At 38.5% G+C, this 20444-nt stretch overlaps 1 protein-coding gene across 2 annotated transcripts in view; it reads right to left on the bottom strand.

Moving 5' to 3' along the window:
• DARS (aspartyl-tRNA synthetase) overlaps positions 1–20444 on the bottom strand; it is a 69140-nt gene that overhangs the window by 48188 nt on the left and 508 nt on the right. The window contains exons 2-3 of one of the 2 annotated variants that reach the window (XM_005862861.2): positions 18333–18390; positions 13116–13208 (exon numbers count right to left, since the gene is read on the bottom strand). In XM_005862861.2, the coding sequence (XP_005862923.1) occupies positions 13116–13208; positions 18333–18390 (151 nt within the window). Of the gene's footprint in view, positions 1–13115; positions 13209–15364; positions 15401–18332; positions 18391–20444 lie in introns of those variants that run through there. The other variant, XM_014536922.1, reaches the window with a different exon arrangement.

Raw genomic sequence — 20444 nt, 5'->3', positions numbered from 1 at the left:
CATGACTAGGGGGTGTCTGGTATATGCCCCATACGTGGAGTTGTCTTGTACCAAGAGCCCGACATCCTGGGCTGAGAGAGCCCTGTCCCGGGCCCACAGCTGTTGCCTGAGTTCTCTGTTCTTACTGAGGTCATGGTGGCTGGTACCATGGATCTGTCTCTCGCCCAATGGTGTGAGCTGGGCCCTCCCTGGAGAAGAAACCTGGTTCCCCAAGATATGTGACCAGAGCCGGGGCCCCGCCAGCAGGCGAGGGGAACCCAAGGCAGGTGCTGGGCATGGAGGCCACAGGGACATAGGCTACCAAGGAGACAGAACTGAACCTCACACCACTCTGCTTGGCCCCGGAGGATGGCTGGTTAGCCAGAGACGGGTAAGATTCCTCAGGGAGGAACAACCTAAGACAGGCACAGTCGTAGAGGGGTCAGCAGGAGAGAACTTGGGGGTCAACAGAGGTGGGGCACAGATCCTCAACCCCCCCCCCAATTATGCAGGGGCCTGCACACTCGCCCCTTCTGAGGGAGATCTCCTGCCCCCATGGCTGCTTCTTGCTTCCCATGCCCAGCTCAGATCGGGACCCAGATAACAGAAAGAGACTTGGCCCAGCTCAGATCGGGACCCAGGTAAAGACAGAGACTGGCTGACAGCAGCTGCCCTCTCACTGCAACAGGACTTGTTTCCCATTTCTACCTTGGACCACAGGGAAAGGGGCAGCTGAAGGAAAGGGCTGTGTGAGGATGCTGCCTTCTTCCCTGTCTTCTTCCTCTTTTTTCTAAACACTTCCATAACTTGTAGTTCTTTTGCTTTTTCTTCTTTTTCTCTACTACCCTCCATCTCCGCCTCCTCCTCCTCCTCCCCAGTATCATCCATATCAGCTGACCCAGAGGGCACAGCTGACTCCTGCCAGGAAACCGACACCACCATCAAACGCGGCCCTGATGGACCCTTTAATCCCCCGTACAACGCGCTGACACTTCGGGGAGCCCGTCGCCAGCGACGACGCCCGCTAGCCAGATCAACAAGGACAACCAAACCACCGACTTGGGGTCAGCTGAAGAAGTTAACAACTGAGGCCCAGCAGATGGTAGAAAAGCAAGAAGTGGAAGCTACTCTCTCAGCCAAGTCGGAGGACTCTGAGTAAATCGGCAAAAGAAACTTTCATTTGGTAGAAAAATGTTACTGTGGTTTTGATTTCTCACTTATTGCTGTTTTTGCATTGCCACTGTTTTATTATTCTTACTAGTTTTAAAAATGTTATGTTTAAGTTTTAAAATGTTTTGGGTTTTGCATTGGCATTGTTTTGTTATTGTTTTAATAGCCAGAGTCTTGTTCTTGATGCTTAAGTTTGATGCTTAAGTTTTACTGTCATTATGGTAGCTTAAAAACTCTCATTATAGTAGCTTAAAAAATAAAAGAAGGGTGAGATGTGGGGAGCTGATATAGGGTTAAGCCTTGGACTGACCTGTTGTTAAAGTCACAAACAATTCCCAGCTTAGAGGGCACAGTCCTCTTAGCATAATTAGGCTTGACCTTATGAGGCTCTCTAGATCTTATCTGGGAAGCTAATGGGCTAAGGGAAGTGCAGGAAGTGGCCAAAACAAGTGAAACTCACAAGAACTGTGTAACTATGGAAACCACTACCTTGTTTACCTCTCACTATAAAATAAAGGCTCAGCTTGCCTTGGCATCTTTCTCTGTGGCCTCAGCCAGGCACAGGAAGATCCACGGAGACTAAAGAGAGTTCTGAACGCTGTCTCCGTGTAAAACATTCTTTGCTGACTCCGTCCACACCTTTGGGAACCCCTGGACCGCTAGGGCTGGCCCCCAGCAAACCACCATGGGAGCTTCAATGATGCAAGCACAGAAGTACTAATAAAGAACTTAGTAACAAGAACACAAGCATTTTATAGGGGTGGTCCATTTTACTTTCTACCAGAGTTCATTTAAAGAGCATTTAGAATGACAGGCTAGTTCAGTGATGGCGAACCTTTTGAGCTCGGCGTGTCAGCATTTTGAAAAACCCTAACTTAACTCTGGTGCCGTGTCACATATAGAAATTTTTTGATATTTGCAACCATAGTAAAAGCAAGACATATTTTTACATTTATTTTACATATTTAAATGCCATTTAACAAAGAAAAATCAACCAAAAAAATGAGTTCGCGTGTCACCTCTGACAGGCGTGTCATAGGTTCACCATCACTGGGCTAGTTTCTTTCATGGTCTATTTCCTTTATCATCTTCCCAATCTTTCATCCTTTGTAATAGTTCTCAATTTTTCTTTTACTCCAAGTAAGTTACTTTGTCTATGAAAGATCATTCTCTTTATGCCCTATAGCCAGTTTTATTTTTATATATTCTAGGCCTCTTGATTTCCCCCTCCTTTCATTAAAGAACCATCATTCCTTATTCTTAATCTTTTGAAAACAACTATTCATAACAGATTCTAGTAACTATATATCCTTGTGACATCCTTTTCCTCCAAAGCAGATTCTTTTTAAGTCTCTGTCAAGTTTTGGGGAACTATTTCTTCATAATACCAGGTAAATCTTTTTAAGACCACTTTTCTCATCAGCTTGTCTTATAAAACTGCAAAAGATGATTTGATTTTTAAACTGAGAATTATCCTTTATACTGAGAACTAGCCTTGAAAAAAAAAAGCAAAAATGCAAGTGGACTTATAGTTATTACTTTCAACATAGACTATTTTGAAAAGAAAATCAGACAGTAATCATGAATTTATAAAAGGAAGATAGATTGCAAGCAAAGTGCCAACACAAACATAATCTATGGACTTCCGAGTCATATATGGTAGTTTTACCACTAAATAGACACTCATTTTCTCTTTCCTTTGGAATATGATCCAGTCATAAAGTACAGTTTTTAAGAAAGTTCCATGTATAATAAATTCAGGGGATTTTAAGACACTGAATAGATAAAGATTGATGAAGTTAGAAAGAAATCTGCAGGTGGATCAAAATGACATTATCCCAGGAACTACTGAAACTATAGCCAGATATTAGGCCACTTAGAACAAAGTGTTAGCATGAATTGGAAGACAACATGATTTAGTAAGTATTTTAGCTTCTCTAACAGGACAGACAGGCAGCACAGACTTAGCTGCACTACAAAGCCGTCATACAATGAACTCTAATGCCACACAAAAGACCTTGAGAGAAAATGGAGAGCTCTATAGAGCATATAAACAGTGAGCACAGGAAAATGTCTCTGGGTCAGCACTAAGGGGTAACATTTAGTATAAAGGTTTGGTAAAAAGTAAAAGCTCTGAAATCAAAAGACCCAGGATCACATTCAGCCCACCACTTATGAAGGAGCCTGTGGAAAAATTATTATTCTTTGATTGGTTGACTCTTGCACACACCTGACCAGGCCAGGATAGAACCTACAACTCAGGTATGTGTCCTTGATTGGGAATCGAACCTGTGACCCTTTGTTGCCAGTGCTCTAACCACTGGCAAGGGTGGAGCCTGTTGAGAAAATTATTAAATCACTTTATGCCTCAGTTTTTCATCTGCAAAAGGGGAAAAAAACACAATAGATATAACTCATGGAGTTTCTTGATGTTTCTTAAATAATATTGAAAATTATATAAGTAATATATTTAGAGTTGTGACATTCAATTAATATTAAATATGAATATAAATATTAATTAATATGAACTATAAATATTAATGTTTACTATTATTAATAGCAGCACTACCATTGGTTATTTATTTGAGGATTATCATTCCTATTTCACAGCTGGATTACTATGTGCAAAAAGTATGTCAGGTGTTTGGAATATAAAATAAGTCATTTGTTAGATACTCATTGTGTGAAAATATAATAAAACCATATATAATCTCGATTTTGTGTAAAAAGTATAGATATATGAAAAGATGCTCAGAGTCATTAATCATCAGAAAAATGCACACTAGAACCACAATGAGATATCACCTCACACCCGTCAGAATGGCTATCATCAATAAACAAACAAGTGTTGTTGAGGGTGTGGAGAAAAGGGAACCCTTGTGTACTGTTGGTGGGAATGCAGATTGGTGCAACCACTGTGGAAAGCAGTAAGGAGTTACCTCAAAAAATGAAAAATGGAACTACCTTATGACCCAGAAATTCCACTTCTGGGAATTTATCTAGAGAAACCTGAAACACTAATTTGAAAAATATGTACTCCTATGTTCATTGCAACTGTATTTACAATAGCCAAAATTTAGAAGCAGCTCAAGTGTCCATCAATTGATGAGCGGATAAAACAGCTATAGTACCTTTACATAATGGACTATTGGGCCTAAAAAAGAAAAATTTACCCTTTGCGACAGCATGGATGGACCTAGAGAACATTATGCTAAGTGAAATACGCCAGAGAAAGACAAGTACCATATGATTTCACTCACATGTGGAATTTAATGAAGGGGGGGGGGGGGAGAGAAAGAACTCATGGGCCTGGGTAACATTGTGGTGAATGTGGGAATGAGGGGGTGGGTGGAGGTAGAAGAGGGTATAGGGGAGATGAATGGTGTTAAAAAAAACAAAAGAAAAAAGTTATTAACATAGATTGTATAGGGGACAAACACACCAAAATGTGGCTACTAATGGGTGGTGAAATTTCAGGGAATTATTATGTTCTTCATATTTCTCTGTATTTTCTGAACTTTCTACAATAAGCATATACTACTCTTCTAATCAGAAAAAAAAAACTTTTTAAAGACAATGACACAATGAAAGAGGTAGGTATAGAAGGTAAGGTTTACATATGCTGCCTACAAGTGACTCACTTCATATTGAAAGATACACACACAGACTGAAAATAAAGGGATGAAAAAAGGTATTTCATGAAAATGCAAACAAACAAAAGCTGGGGTAGCAATACCTATACCAGACAAAATAGACTTTAAAACAAAAGCTATATAACAAGAGAGAAAGAAGGACCCAGCCATTCCACTAAATCGAAAAGACACATACTAGTACATCCCTATGCTTATTGCAGCATTATTTACAATAGCTAAGATATGGAAGCAACCCAGGTGTCTATCAATGCATGAGTGATAAAGAAGTGCTACATATATACCAGCCATAAAGAAGAATGAAATCTTGCCATCTGCAACAACATGGATGGACCTAGAGGGTATTGTGCTGACTGAAATGTCAGACAAAGACAAATGCCATGATTTTACTTATATGTGGAATCTAAAAACACAATAAATGAACAAGCAGAGCAGACTCTTGTTTATTAAGGAAATTAAGTATGAAAAACCTCTCATAACGGTGTTATTTATATAAAGGAACCAAAGTTCATATTTATATAGTCTTTACTAGTGGAACAGATTTCCATGTGGCTCTAATGCTATGATCCCCAAAGCGTCTGTGTTCAAAGCACTTTCAATACTAGAATCTTGATGGTCCATTCAAAAAATTTCCTAAAAGATTCAAACAAATAAAAAATCAGTTCTGGTGCCTGGTAAATAGAACTGTCTGCTCAGACTACCTGTATCAGGTACTTTTGAGACCAAGTTCTTGCCAGGTGTTAGTAAACACAATTTTCTTTCTTTGGCTTTGGCTGGTAATACAATGTACTGCATGATCTGTTTAGTTCAATGTTTTGCAAGCTACTATTTAAAAACAAACAAATATTTTTACTGATTTCAGCGAGGGAGAGAGAGAGAAACATCAATGATGAGAGAGAATCACTGACTGGATGCCTCCTGCACACCCCCTACCAGGGATCCAGTCAGAAACCTGGGCATGTGCCCTGACAGGGAATCGAACCCTGACCTCCTGGTTGATAGATCGATGCTCAGCCACTGAGCAACACCAGCTGGGCAGCTACTATTTTTATAGACACTGGTTAGTGATAACAAGGAGCACCATGTGTACAACCCTTTTTATGGAAATTTAAAAAAACAAAGGCTATACCCATGCTTGTACATGCATTTTTTCTCCCTGGAAGGGTTCACAAGAAACAACAGTGGTTATTTTAGGGGGAAGAGATTGTGATGGAATGGAGATGCTAGAACTGTGAGACTTTTTTCATTTTATATCTTTCGGCACTATTGAAATTTTAATTTATTTTTTATTCCAAGAAGTACGTAATTTCTCAGTTTAGCAAAAAGTCCTTACTGTATTTAAATTAGTATAGAAACTTTGCAGGACAGATAAATCAATTGCTAAATATTACTTATTTTTCTTTTTAAAATTTTCCAACCAGGAGACAGTTTATAGAAAGATATAGAGTCAATGTTCAATACAGCTGAATAAAATCACTATTTTTAGATAATTTAAATTAACAATTAAAAGTCATGTTGAGCCCTGGCTGGAGTGGTTAGAGCGCTGGCCCACGCATGGAAGGGTCTTGGGTTCCATTCCCTGTCAAGGGCGTGTCCCTCCCCTCCTCCCCTCCCCTCCCCCCTCCTTCTGACACCTCTCTCTCTCTCTCTCTCTCTCTCTCTCTCTCTCTCTCCTTCCCCCCTCCCTTCCTCTCTAAAAAAAAAAAAATCGATGAAAAAAATATCCTTGGGTGAGGATTAATAGCAAAAAATTGTGTTGAGCCCTAACTGGTTTGGCTCAGTGGATAGAGCATCGGCCTGAGGACTGAAGGGTCCCAGGTTCGATTCTGGTCAAGGGCATGTACCTTGGTTGTGGGCACATCCCCAGTGGGGGGCATGCAGGAGGCAGCTGATCGATGTTTCTCTCTCATCGATGTTTCTGACTCTCTATCCCTCTCTCTTCCTCTCTGTAAAAAATCAATAAAATATATATTTAAAAAAAATTGTGTTGAACTTTGATTCTTAAGGTTTTAGAAGCAGCACTTTATTTCTTAAATTTTCACAGGAGTACTGTTTTAGAGAAATGTACAGTTGGAAACCTTCTTTTACACACCAGGAGTACAATCTTTATTTCTGAGCTAAAGATCCAACATGGTAGGTGGTCAGAACAAAAAGGTTTATTCTCATCTCCATTATGGTGATGGCTCCTAATGAAGAGGCCTTTGTGGAAGAACTAGCTTATTAAAGATGTGAGGCAATCTTATGTCTTGATCTCTTCCTACTGTCTTTCAGCTTGTCAAGCTCCTGTATTCATTATTTAGATAATGTACCTTAACTTCCTGATTCCCAACATTAACCTTTTCCTTCATCATTTATGTTAATCAGTTAGGAAGTTAAATAGCAAAGACCTTACTATTTTAAATACTTTCCATTTGTTATTTTCTCTAAAATATTCTCACATGGATGTTGATCTGACCTTTGGTATTAAAAATCCTAAATTATCTGTTTAACAAAAGTAATCAGCTATTTTGGAAGTAAAGTAAGTTTTTAGAAAAAAGAGTACTGAAAGAGAATTATTTACTGCCAATGACTTCCATCTAGTGTATATACAATTTGAAAGGACCCACTGATATTTCAATTACTCTTCTGATATGCAGACTTAAGCTCATAAGCTTTCACAACGGAAAGAAACAAATTTTAAAGGTATCATTAAGAGTTACAGTCATATATAAAACACTTGATTTTAGGAATGTATAAACTTAGTATAAGAAATCTGATCTTAAACACTGTCCTTTAAAGCAAAATATACAGATATTATGTAAACAGACTAGATTTTTTTGTTTGCTTAACAGGATCCTATATCGTCATACTTTTGACACTATGATTTTGACACTTCCATTTCCTTATTTATGGTTTTTCACAGCTTTTCTCTACTTGAAATTGCTAGCATGGTTTGTTTTTCTAAGTCCACTTTTAATGTGTTACTACTTTTGGAGTTAAAGCACATGAATTATTCTAAGTAAGTCATTATTTATTGACATTTTCCCAATGTAAGACATGGGAAGAAAGGAAAAGCAGCAAATTGAAAGCATAATATTTTATTTATTTTTAGATAATCTATTTTGGCAGAAACACTGACAATCACTATTAGCAAGATGTGGAGAAAGTCACATACTTGTGGGATAAATACATATAATGTTATTGAAAGGTTCTTTTGGTATTAGAAATATTAACCCTTTTTGGCCCAACGTCGAGGCTGACTCGACAGACCAGGTGCTAGTAGCAGGTCCAACGTCGAGGCTGACTCAACAGACCAGGTGCTAGGAGCAGGTCCAACGTCGAGGCTGAGGTCGACACCGCAAACCGGTTCAACCTTCAATCCCGTCAATTAATTTGGACCAGACTGTTTGAATTCCAAAAATAAAATTGGACCGCAAAGGGTTAAGTATGTATATGCATACCCTTCAATCCAGCAATCTCACTTCTAGATACCTATCTTGGAGAAATACTGCCTTATGTAGATCTATAACTAGTACCATGGAAAAAATCTCCAAGAAACATGTTCATTGAAAATTTTACAAGTTGCAGAATAACACGTAAAATATGTTGTCATTTACATAAAATAAGACAAATTAAAACTCACACACAAAACAAAAAACTGTATGTATCTGTGTTTGTGTGCATGCATATACATACATTAAAAAGTAAGATTTTTGAAAAGATGCTGAACAAATTATTAAGAATAAATAGAAAAATGTTGAAGCAGAGGATAGACAGTAAAAAAGAAAAAAGTGAATATCATTTTTGTATTCTTTGAAAAATTCATGTGAAAATGTTATTTGGGTAACTTACTTAAACACACACACATAAATAACCTTAAAAAAAAAAAAAAAGATTTTGCCGAGACCGGTTTGGCTCAGTGGATAGAGCGTCGGCCTGCGGACTCAAGGGTCCCAGGTTCGATTCCGGTCAAGGGCATGTACCTTGGTTGTGGGCACATCCCCAGTGGGAGATGTGCAGGAGGCAGCTGATCGATGTTTCTCTCTCATCGATGTTTCTAACTCTCTATCTCTCTACCTTCCTCTCTGTAAAAAAATCAATAAAATATATTTTTTTTAAAAAATAAGAGTTTCCAATTAGAAGTTATTAAGATCAGATTAAAGAAAAATTTCAAAAATATACCTGAAACTTAATCTAGTACTATACTAAAATACCACTCACACCTTTGCCAAATTCAGTTTATTTCATGTATCTACAAATTGTTCAACATTAAGAAACCCATTATTATAAATCATTACAATAATATATAATTGATTCTTGTTATTTGTGATAGTTATATTCCATAAAGTCTCCAGGAACAATGAATTAGCAGATATTGAACTATTGCTCCTAGGGGAAATACAGGGTTAGGTTCCCGTGAGCCTCTGATCACAATATTTTCATCAGTCCATCAATACATGACCTTGTTTTGTGTGTTTCTGTTTAAATGGATCTTATTTAATATATATAGAATTGATTCATTAACATGAACTCATAGCCAACAGCACTGTATCTCATGCTCACATGAAGCTTGTCTAACACCTATTTTCTCTGTAAGGCATCTTACAACCTCCTTGCACTTAGGAACACTAGAAAACACTTCAGCAGTACTATACTTGGGGGCCATATTAAATAGCCAAATCACCAACAAAAAGCACAGAACTGAAGAATGTGGCATGAAACAGATTGTGAAAAGGACACCTGTTTATGAGAGCTGATTCAAGAAGGCAGAGCTTCATTGTGTTTGACCTCGGCTGGGAATGTACTAGGATGCACTGGACAACTCAAATGTTTTGCCACTGCACACATGCATGTCAGCATGTCTGTGAATGAGAGTGAAAATGCCGCACATACTGATTTTGGGGTTACACATACATTTTAGCAACTAGGTGAATTTGTAAATACACAATCTATGATCAATGAGGACCAACTGTATTTTTAATTTTTTATTATCTAGAAAATTTCAAACCAACACAAAAGCAGAGAGAATAGTATAATGAACCTCTACATAAATACACTCAACCAATTTTATTTTGAGGGAAAAAAATGCTGGAAAAAGGTCTTGTAAAATTTAACATCTATTTCTGACAACAGAAAACTGGACTAGAAGAAAACTTCTTTTAATACTTTCTAAAATCTGGTATTGCTTTCTAATGACATTTTATGCAGAACACCTACAGCCATGAAATAACTCATCAGGAGTTTCAATCTCTGCTGTATAAAAAATCCTTAATTGTGGAAATCCCTACAGGACTAGAAAGAATCTAATTATTGTAAAGAGAAACAACATGAAATGAAATAAACATTTGAAAGAAAAGGGCATTATTTGTAAATGATACCAATGTCTACCTATAATCCTCTTGGCCATTCTTGTCTCAGCTTTAACCCAATCCACTTATCCCTCAATGCCTGTACCATTTTTTAAAAAAAATATATTTTTATTGATTTCAGAGAGGAAGGGAGAGGGAGAGATAGAAACATCAATGATGAGACTCATTGATCAGCTGCCTCCTGCACGCCCCCTACTGGAGATTGAGCCCATAACCTGGGTATGTGCCCTTGACCGGAATCAAACCTGGGACCCTTCAGTCTGCAGGCTGACGCTCTATCCACTGAGCAAAACGGGCCAGGGCTGCCTGTACTATTTTGAAGCAAACCCCAGCCATGGTATTTCATCTACATATATAAAAGCCTAAGTGACCGAACAACCGAACGACTGGTTGCTATAATGCGCACTGACCACCGGGGGGCAAATGATAACAAAGGAGCTGCCCCCTGGTGGTCAGTGCGTTCCCACAGCCAACCTCCTGTGGCCAACCCACCTCCCGCAGCCCCTCCCCCTAGCCAGCCAACCGCCTGAAGCCCCTCCCCCCCACCGGCTGGCCCGATAGGCCTGATGGCCAGCCTGGCTGAGGGACCCCATCCATGCATGAATTCGTGCACCAGGCCTCTAGTCTATATATAATTAAGTACGAACCCCTAAGAGATAAAACCCTTTAAAAATAATGTTACCATAGTACTATTATCTCAACTAAAAAATGAACAAATATTTAACATCAAATATCCAGTCAATGTTCAAATTTCCAAGAATCTCAAGTATCTTTTTATTGTATATTTAAATCAGGATACAAACAAGTAATTAGTTCAGAGATATCATAAGTCTGTTTAAACTCATAGCCTCCTCCTCCCTTTTCTATTTATTTATACTAGTAGAAGAGACAAGGTTGTTTTTGCTCATAACCATTGTCACTTAATATGTGTTTCCTTGTCCTATGTTTTTCCTGTAAGTTGGTAGTTAATCTAAAGGCTTAATGAGATTCAGGAACAATTTTTTAGGCAATAGTATTTCATTGAATGGTATTGTGTTCTTTCATAAATAGATGTAAAATATTTCTGGTTATCTTTCTATTCTGTTATTAGCAATCACTGACCATCAATGTACCTAGGTAATTTATAAGGAACAAAATGGTGATGGTTTAATATGTTCTTTTTCATTTTATTAGTTGGAATACCTCTCTAAAGAGATAATTCCTTAAAAAATAAAAAGACACTTCTCTACATCTACCATTTGGTTAGCCAGTGATATACAACTCATACAGAAATGATACTGTTTCAAAATAATGAACTGTTTGCATTGGTGACCAACTAGGTTTTCTGTTTGTCTTAGCATTAATATGTATTTACAGATTTAAACATATCTGATATGTTTCAATTCACTGCAATTATCCTTACTGATACTCAAATTGTTCCATTTTGGGGATAGATGTGAAGAGAAGTATGCTTGGTTCAGCCTTACGTGTAGCATGTATTCTATCTTTTAATTTGTTAAATAACCATGTTCAGGAAACAAAGTGTATATTTTGGACAGAACAAAGATCCCACACTAGTGGGAGAAAGACAAGTAAATCAGGGATTACAATACAATGTGATATATCTATTGATAGAATAAATGGCCCAACCTTTCAGGAAGGCAAATCAACATTTTTAAAAAGTTAATATTCCAGCACTATTCTTCTCAAAGTCTACTAGCATTCATCTACTTGGGAAAAGAATACTGGAAGAATAGACAAACTCTTAAAGTAGTGACCTGAGAGCATGAGACATATGTATAAAATGTTGGGATTTTAAAAATGAGCCCAGCCCTGACCGATTTGGCTCAGTGGATAGAGCGTCGGCCTGCGGACTGAAGGGTCCCGGGTTCGATTCCCGTCAGGGGCATGTGCCTTGGTTGCGGGCACATCCCCAGTGGGGAGTGTGCAGGAGGCAGCTGAATCGATGTTTCTCTCTCATCGATGTTTCTACCTCTCTATCTCTCTCTTTCTCCCTTCCTCTCTGTAAAAAATCAATAAAATATATATTTTTAAAAAATGAGCCCATATTAATTCTATAATAAGTATTTTAAAACACAATGTAAAAAATGCTATATTACAGAATGTATTAAATGCTATAGAAGCAATGAACTAACTTAGAGAGACAGAAGGTATTTTAGAAAGCTTCTAGATTTTGTTTGTATTCCACCAATTACTATGAGAACTTGGGCAAGTAGTTTTAGTCTCCTCATTTATAAAGGGCAATAGCAATGCCTGTTCTGCCTACATCACAAATTTGTAGGGATGATCAAATGTGAAAAAGTGTGTGAAAAAGTTATAAACTAATGTCATTAATATTTTTAGATAAATTTGAACACTTTAGGTTAGGACAATTTTCCATAAGGAACTAAGGTTTGTCTAAACTATGCTTATCCTTCTTTTCTGTTGTTAATGCTAATTCAATGGAACTTTCTACAATGAGAAAAAATATTCTGTATTTGTACTGTCTGTGCAATATAGGAGCCACTAGCCATTGTGGCAGTTAAGCACTCAAAATACATGTAGTGACTGATCTACTGGATTTTAATAACTACATGTAGTCAGTGGCTACTGTATCGGGTAACCCAGTCTTAGCCTTTTATCTCTTCTACCTCTCTCCCTACCTAAATATCACAGATATAAGAATATTAACAAATGAAAAGCTTCTCAAAAACACTCTTCACTTCAAAAAATTAAACTTATGAGAAATGTTAAATCAATACCTTATTAGGTTTCATCTGAGTTTTTAAGGTCAACTTATATTTAAGGCGATCTTATAATAATCTAAAATTAATTAAACACAGACTAATATTTTACAGTGATTTAAAAAAGAAAACAGAGGTGATTGTTTTATTTTTAAAGATTTACTTTAGTCTGTGAAATATACGCAAAACAAAAAATTTAGATTCCTTAACAAAAGGCCTTTCTTTACTCATTAAATCAATCTTACCTTTAGCTCGGCTTGTATGAACCCTTGCACGCACCCAAACAACTTCATCAGCTTTTTGTACTGTCAAATTGCTAACCCGAACCAAAACTCGATCTGCAGCAAATAAATGAAACAAATTTAGTAATTCAGAATTTACAAAGAGATCATAATTATTTTGATTTGACAGCGAGCATAAGTACTCGGTATTATTTTAGTATTCAACCTCTGACGCCTTCTTAATTTGTGAATTGCACTTTCTAAATATATCTCTAAAACCTATACAATTCTCGAGGCCCTGACCAGGAGACTCAATTGCTTGGAGGGTCACCTATACACCAAAAGGTTGCAGAGGTTGTTGCAGGTTCGATCCCCAGTCAGGGCATGTATGAGAGGCAACCAATTAATGTTTTTCACTCACACTCATTTTCTCTCTGTCTCTCCCTTCCTCTTTCTCTAAAATTCGTATTGTCAGGTGAGGATTAAAAAAACACTCTATCCAATTCTATTATCTTCACTGCCACCATCCCAAAGTACTTGTCTAAATTACGGCAATAACCTTCTGCTAATCCCGATTCCCTAATTCAGTCTATACTGGAGTCAAAGAGAATTTCAAAATGCATATGTGCTGAACATTTTATTGATTTGTAAGGCCAACTACAATCTATCTTCATCCACCTTTGCCTAAGTGGACATGGTATTTTAGCTTGCCTGCCACAGTACGTAAGTCAGCTAGCCAAAGGGGAGGTTTCTCTGCCAGGCCTGGATAGTCGTGGTGTTATTGGAGAATTGCTCAGGTGGAATTTCTCCGCTGCTAGTGGGAGTGGGGTTCTTACAATATTCTGAGAAAACGTTTTTTAAGACTCTCACGGGAAAATGAGTGATTTTTATCTATATAGCGTTTTATCTCTCAGTTTAAAAGTCCTATTTTCCTTAAACCAGTTCTGGAAATGTGCAGCTGGGGATGCAGCAGAGCTAAAAGCAAAGCCAGTATCCACAGTCTCTATTCAATGGTGGAGCTGAGTCCAGCAGAGCATCAGGCTAGTTACAGTCCATTGGTCCATTGTGTGGGGTCCACGTGACTGTGGGCCATGTAGGCCAAGTGCAAGGGAGAGTGTCTCCTGCAACAAGAGAGCTGGGAGCCCAGTGCACAAGACAGCCGAGAGAGAACTCTCTCCGTTCAGTTTATGTATCTCAGATTTCTCACCCTAGCAGTGGCCATGCCTATTCTGGCCAATAACCTACTCCCAGGTGTGACTGACAGACAAGCACCTTCCCACACCACCCATACCTTATCAGGCATGCGTCTATTGTCCAGACCCTTCCCCCAAGGATCTGTGGGGAGCAGACCTGGAGCATGTTAAACTGCAGCTTTCTGGCAAAGCTGTACAAATGGCATGCCTATATCATCTGGCCTTCCCTTTGCTCCTTTCCAATTAATTAGTAACTTGGTTAATTACAGTAATATCATTGGTACCCCATTCCCTAGGACACAGTGACTCATCCAGGGAAAGGCATGTTGCTCCAACTGGGCTAATCAAAGTCCTTCTCTGGGACTTAATATACAGACACTGGGAATGAAGCTCTCCCCTGGGCTTGCTGAGCTGGGATGGTATAGGCCCGTGGTCAGCAAACCGCGGCTTGCGAGCCACATGCGGCTCTTTGGCCCCTTGAGTGTAGCTCTTCCACAAAATACCACGTGTGGGCGCGCACGTACAGTGCGATTGAAACTTCATGGCCCATGCGCAGAAGTCAGTATTTTGTGGAAGAGCCGGTATTTTGTGGAAGAGCCACATTCAATGGGCCAAAGAGCCACATGTGGCTCGCAAGCCGCGTTTTGCCGAGTCGCAGTTTGCAGACCACTGGATACTATAGGCCCAGGGCTGCAGCCATCATCTGTCCCACTACCTGAGTTTGTAGGATGAGAGAATAAAGCCAAATAACCTAAAGGAAGCAGAGCCAAGAAATACAGACAGAAAGCCTTAAAGATGCTGATTGAGCCTCTAGATCAGTGATGGCGAACCTATGACACGCGTGTCAGAGGTGACACGCGAACTCATTTTGGTTGATTTTTCTTTGTTAAACGGCATTTAAATATATAAAATAAATATCAAAAATATAAGTCTTTGTTTTACTATGGTTGCAAATATCAAAAAATTCTATATGTGACACGGCACCAGAGTTAAGTTAGGGTTTTTCAAAATGCTGACACGCCGAACTCAAAAGGTTCGCCATCACTGCTCTAGATGCAATCATGCCTTATGCCATCTCACCTTTTTTCTCTAGAGCAGAGGTTCTCAACCTGTGGGTCGAGACCCCTTTGGCGGTCGAATGACCCTTTCACAGGGGTTGCTTAAGACTATCCTACATATCAGGTATTTACATTACAATTCATAACAGTAGCAAAATTACAGTTATGAAGTAGCAACGAAAACAATTTTATGGTTGGGGGTCACAACATGAGGAACTGTATTTAAAGGGCCAGAAGGTTAAGAACCACTGCCCTAGAACAGTTATGTAAGCCAATAAATTCTGTTTGCGAGGCCCAACAATTGTGTCCTCCAATATATCCATCTAGAGTCCTCCAAACAAAAAAACTATTACGTGAACATAGTGATATGAGGCAATAATGATCCAGAAATCATTTTATTTTTTAAATATGCAACAATTTGAATATTAAATTTAAAACGTATTACTTAAAAACATAATAACAGACATCACATCACATCAAGAGTAGTAAAAGATCTTTCTCAAGGGTTATGTTGCCTAACTAATAAAGTTTGTCATTACAGGCAGTCCTCGGGTTATGTTGGACTCGATGTACGTCATTTCGTGGTTACGTCACCATCTCCCATTTACAGTATTTATAAAAAAAGAAAAGTTCCGTCATTTCGACGTATGTACATATGTGCTTTATGTTTTTTATTATTTATTTACCACAAGTAAAGGTCAGGAATTGTTATCTTTCTTTTAAATGTTTTTGACTGTTTCACTTCATTACTGCTGTGTATGTGCTCCATGTGAGTGATGTAGGTGCTTATGTAGGTGGGTTCCTGCTTACGGCGAATCGCGTTATGTTGTCGCCGTAGAACGGATCTCCGAGGTAACCCAAGGACCTACTGTATCTTGTGCAGTGAAACCTAGTTATAATACTAAGCAAAGCCCTGGACGGTTTGGCTCAGTGGGTAGAGCTTTGGCCTGTAGACCAAAGGGTCCCAGGTTCAATTCCAGTTAAGGGCATGTACCCCGGTTGCAGGCTCTTCCCTGGCCCCGGCCACGGCCCCGGTCAGAACTAATGCAGGAGGCAACCAATCGATGTGTTTCTCTCATATTGATATTTCTCTCTGTCTTTCCCTCTCTCTAAAAATCAATGGAAAAATATCCTCGGGTGAGGATGAAAAACAAAACAAACAAACCCACCCCCAAAACACAAAACCAATACAAATATATTTATTCTACCTACTTTGTCAAAACATACTTATAATTTGTCTCTTGAAGCAAATAGGAAAATTACAGGAGAATACAATGGTTCTCACTGCCAAAAGCAGACAATGAATGAGGAATTTTTAAGCCACTGGGTATCACAAGAGAATTTCTACAAAACATTGCCAACAGACCTTATGAGTTAAACCAACTCCCAAGTCTGCTGTGTAAACTTAGGCAAAGCAAAGTATGAAAGAGAAAAGACAGACAGAATAGCATAAACATTTAAGACAGATTTGGAAATACCAAAATTGAAAAAACCAATGACTTACTAATAACTAGGCAATAAAAACTCAAAATCAAATGAAACATAACATAAATCTGAGGAGACATAAATAAATGTCATGATTAGGGTAACTTTAATAGTACTTTGAAAAAGACAGAATAATAGCCCTTCTTTCATGTGGTATTCCAACTAATTAGCATAGGGGTTCTCAACCTTTAACATATCTACACATACTTGAGGCACATGTCACACTTGCACCGATGATTGATTAGTGGCAGTAGGGTTTCAGTTTAAAAAACGATTGCCTCCTCCACACTCTTAAGACACTGGCATTAGAATGAAGAAATTTGGAGAAATGGAAGCAAATGGGGAAGGAAACTTTGCCTGAACAAAGTATAAGGATTTTAGCAGAGATAAAACCAAAGGCAGAATTTTACTGTTATGCTACTGTAAACATACATAGTTTTTTTTTCCCTTTGGTGGGGAGAGCTTATAAGTGGAAAACAGTTGTCTGGATTTGCCAGCCAAATGGGAACAGTAATTATGGCAAGGGGTGATTGGGACTTACGTAATAGATTGAAACTCCATTGGGCATCTTTGTGTTACAGCTGAAGGAAGTCCAGTTCAGGAAGATAAATTAAGCTAAAAACAAAGTCTCAAATGACCCCTCTTGCTTACTCTGGCAGGGGAATGTCATCTCTAAACTATATTGCTTCTATCCCATTTTATATTCAATTATTTTACTTCACCATCTGTATCTTTTGGAAATGGTATATTTTTAGCCAATTATTTTGCACTTTTCGAAAAAAGTTGGGAAGGAAAGTGATTTTATGATCATGCAATAAATTGAATCCAAAATCACAATAAAATTAACCCGGAGATATGTTATTTCCAAAGCATAACATTCATAGGCAAGTCTGTAAGTTAGAAGTACTTCCAATAGGCCAGAACTTAAAGATCTGCAGTTGTACCAAAGACTGAAAGACATAATTTGGACTTTGGAGTGTCTACCATAAGAAAAATGATTGTTAAGTAAGATAATCTATTGAAAACACAAATAAGTAAATAAAAACAAAAGGCAAATGTTTAAAGATAGAAAACCTACAGGTCTGAGAGAAACAATTAATATGTGACAAATCAATTTCAAAGAAATCTAATAAAATCAAGGGGAGAGTAAAGAAGGTAGCTTCACAAAGCATGCAAAAAGGCTGTATACGATGAAGGTAGTTACTATTAACATTCTTTTATCTCATGGGCCAGAGTTAAATCTTAAATATGTTACCTAATCCTAGGAATATCTTTTTAATATAATTTAACTCTTAAAATATACTCATTTAATGTATTTTCTTCCCTTTCTAGATTAGGAACCCCAACCAAACTGACAAATGTTTATACAGGATTATAACATCTGCTTGAGTTATTACTGTCATTTACGTTTTTCAAAGTTATGTCAACCTTAATTAAAACTTCATGAAGAGTTTCCCTGGAATTAGAAGAAAAACAGCTTTATTTATTATCACATAGCTACTAACCTGATTTTTCTTGAGACTGTATTATTGAAGATACTCCATATCTTTCTTTAGCATAATCCTACAAAAAATGTTTTGCATTATAACGTTTTATTTTAAAAAATAATAGCATAGTAAACACATAAATACAAACAACAATGTAAAAATAAATTCCTTTTCACTTTCAGGACCACTTTATTAATTCAAAGAGTCATAGTTTTAAAGTGTGGAAATCTGTCATATTATTTACATATGTACTCTATAGAAAAAGGATAAGCACCCGGTTTCTGGCTAGTTTGTTTGAAAGATCACTACTCTTGGATGGATATACCATAAATAATAGCATTCTCAAATAAAATTTACACATGTACAACACATCGTAACTATCTTCTTCAAAATGAGATTAACCTACTTCAAAGGAGGGATATAAATTTCCTGTGAAGGGAGTAGAATGAAGCACCACAGTTTTATTAACTTCCTATTACAGGAAGAGATGTTCAAAGAGAACCAACATTTTTTGGTAAGCTTTCTGAGCACCAGATGTCACATTTTTAGAAACTGAAGATGTTGGATAAAAGCTAACTACAACTTTCCATTTGGAAAACATAAAAAAAAACCCCACCAGCTTCCTGTTTCTAAAAATCAGCTTTAGCATACTAGGTTGCAAGTGACAATGACAATATAATATCAAATTTCTTTTTACAGATTTAAAGTCAGAAACAGGAAACAAGAGATCTAGGGTTCAGGCTTTTCTTAAAATACTATATTTATTAAATAGACTAGAGGCCCAGTGCACAAAATTTGTGTGGGAGGGCGGGGGGTGGGGGCCCTCGCAGTCCAGGACCCCTCGGGGGATGTCCACCTGCCAGCCTAGGGATCAGGCCTAAGCCAGCAATCAGACATCCCTCTCATAGCCTGGGACCCTCAGGGGATGTCCGACTGCCTAAACCAGCAGTTGGACATCCCCTGAGGGATGTAGCAGTACGCCAAGCGGCAGAGAAGAGCCCGAATCGGGGCCAGACGCCACACCACTCACGCTCAGCCCGGCCCACTGCGCCTGCTGCTGTGGAGTGGGGAGAGGCTCCCACCGTGGCAACTGCTGGCCAGCCGTGAGCCTGGCTTCTGGCTGAGCGGTGCTTGCCCTGTGGGAGCCACTGACCACCCAGGGGGCAGCTCCTGTGTTGAGTGTCTGCCCCCTGGTGGTCAGTGTGCATCATAGGAACCGGCTGTTCTGGTTAAGTGTCACTTAGGCTTTATTATATAGATAAGTGACCTTTTATTTTAATCTCACTTAACCTCTAAAATGATCTCTTAAGAGCCTTCTAGCTATAAAATGACATAACTCTGCCACGACGTCTACCTTATATCTAGACCTGAGCTATCTGCAAGGTTGCATTAGTTTATAATCAGATAAAGAATACCCAAAATAATTCCCTTAGATTTTTACAAGGTAACAAGATATATATATAAAATAATTCGTTTCTATCGCTCTATAGCTATCTGTTGGAATCCTCTCCTTTAATCTGGAGGACTCAGGTTTTTGTGTGTTTATACAAAAATAAACCAACCAACCTTAAGGACAAAGAAAACCCCAGCCCTAGTAAAAAGATATAGTTATACAATATAGCATTAGGGCAACAGATGGATTAGTAGTTCATATTTCAGCAACCCCTATTCCACCTCATATTGTTAAAATGTCCCATTCCTTATGTAGTTTATCGCAAATTCGTAATTCCACAATAGGAAAATTAGGAGCCGGGCATGAGTAAAGGCTCAGTTTTAATACCACACACCTAACCTGTAGGATGGTATCAAACTTTCATTTCTGAAAAGCACCGAGGGACCGCTGGGTGTTAGGAATTACCCAAGATTCTGGGTCCCTTCATCTCAATCGCCCTCTAAGCTTCCTGCCTCACCCCATCACTTACAGGGAGAAAGACAATAAAAACGACAAGTGTCCTTTAGAGCTGCCACACGGCAAACGGTCACTAAACACATAGTCAGACCGTTTTACTCATCACTGTCAGTGTCCGAGGTGGTGGTTTACGTGAGGGACGTGCCTAACCAGGGAGACGCCAGTGTGACCCCGCGCTGCCACTTCCGGGGCAGGGGGAGCCTCACGTCCACCCTCGCCGC

This window comes from Myotis brandtii, unplaced genomic scaffold (assembly GCF_000412655.1).
Source record: "Myotis brandtii unplaced genomic scaffold, ASM41265v1 scaffold1697, whole genome shotgun sequence".
NCBI lineage: Eukaryota > Metazoa > Chordata > Mammalia > Chiroptera > Vespertilionidae > Myotis > Myotis brandtii.
The sequence above is the reverse complement of the archived record's forward strand: the minus strand, read 5'-3'. Positions and strand labels throughout refer to the sequence as shown.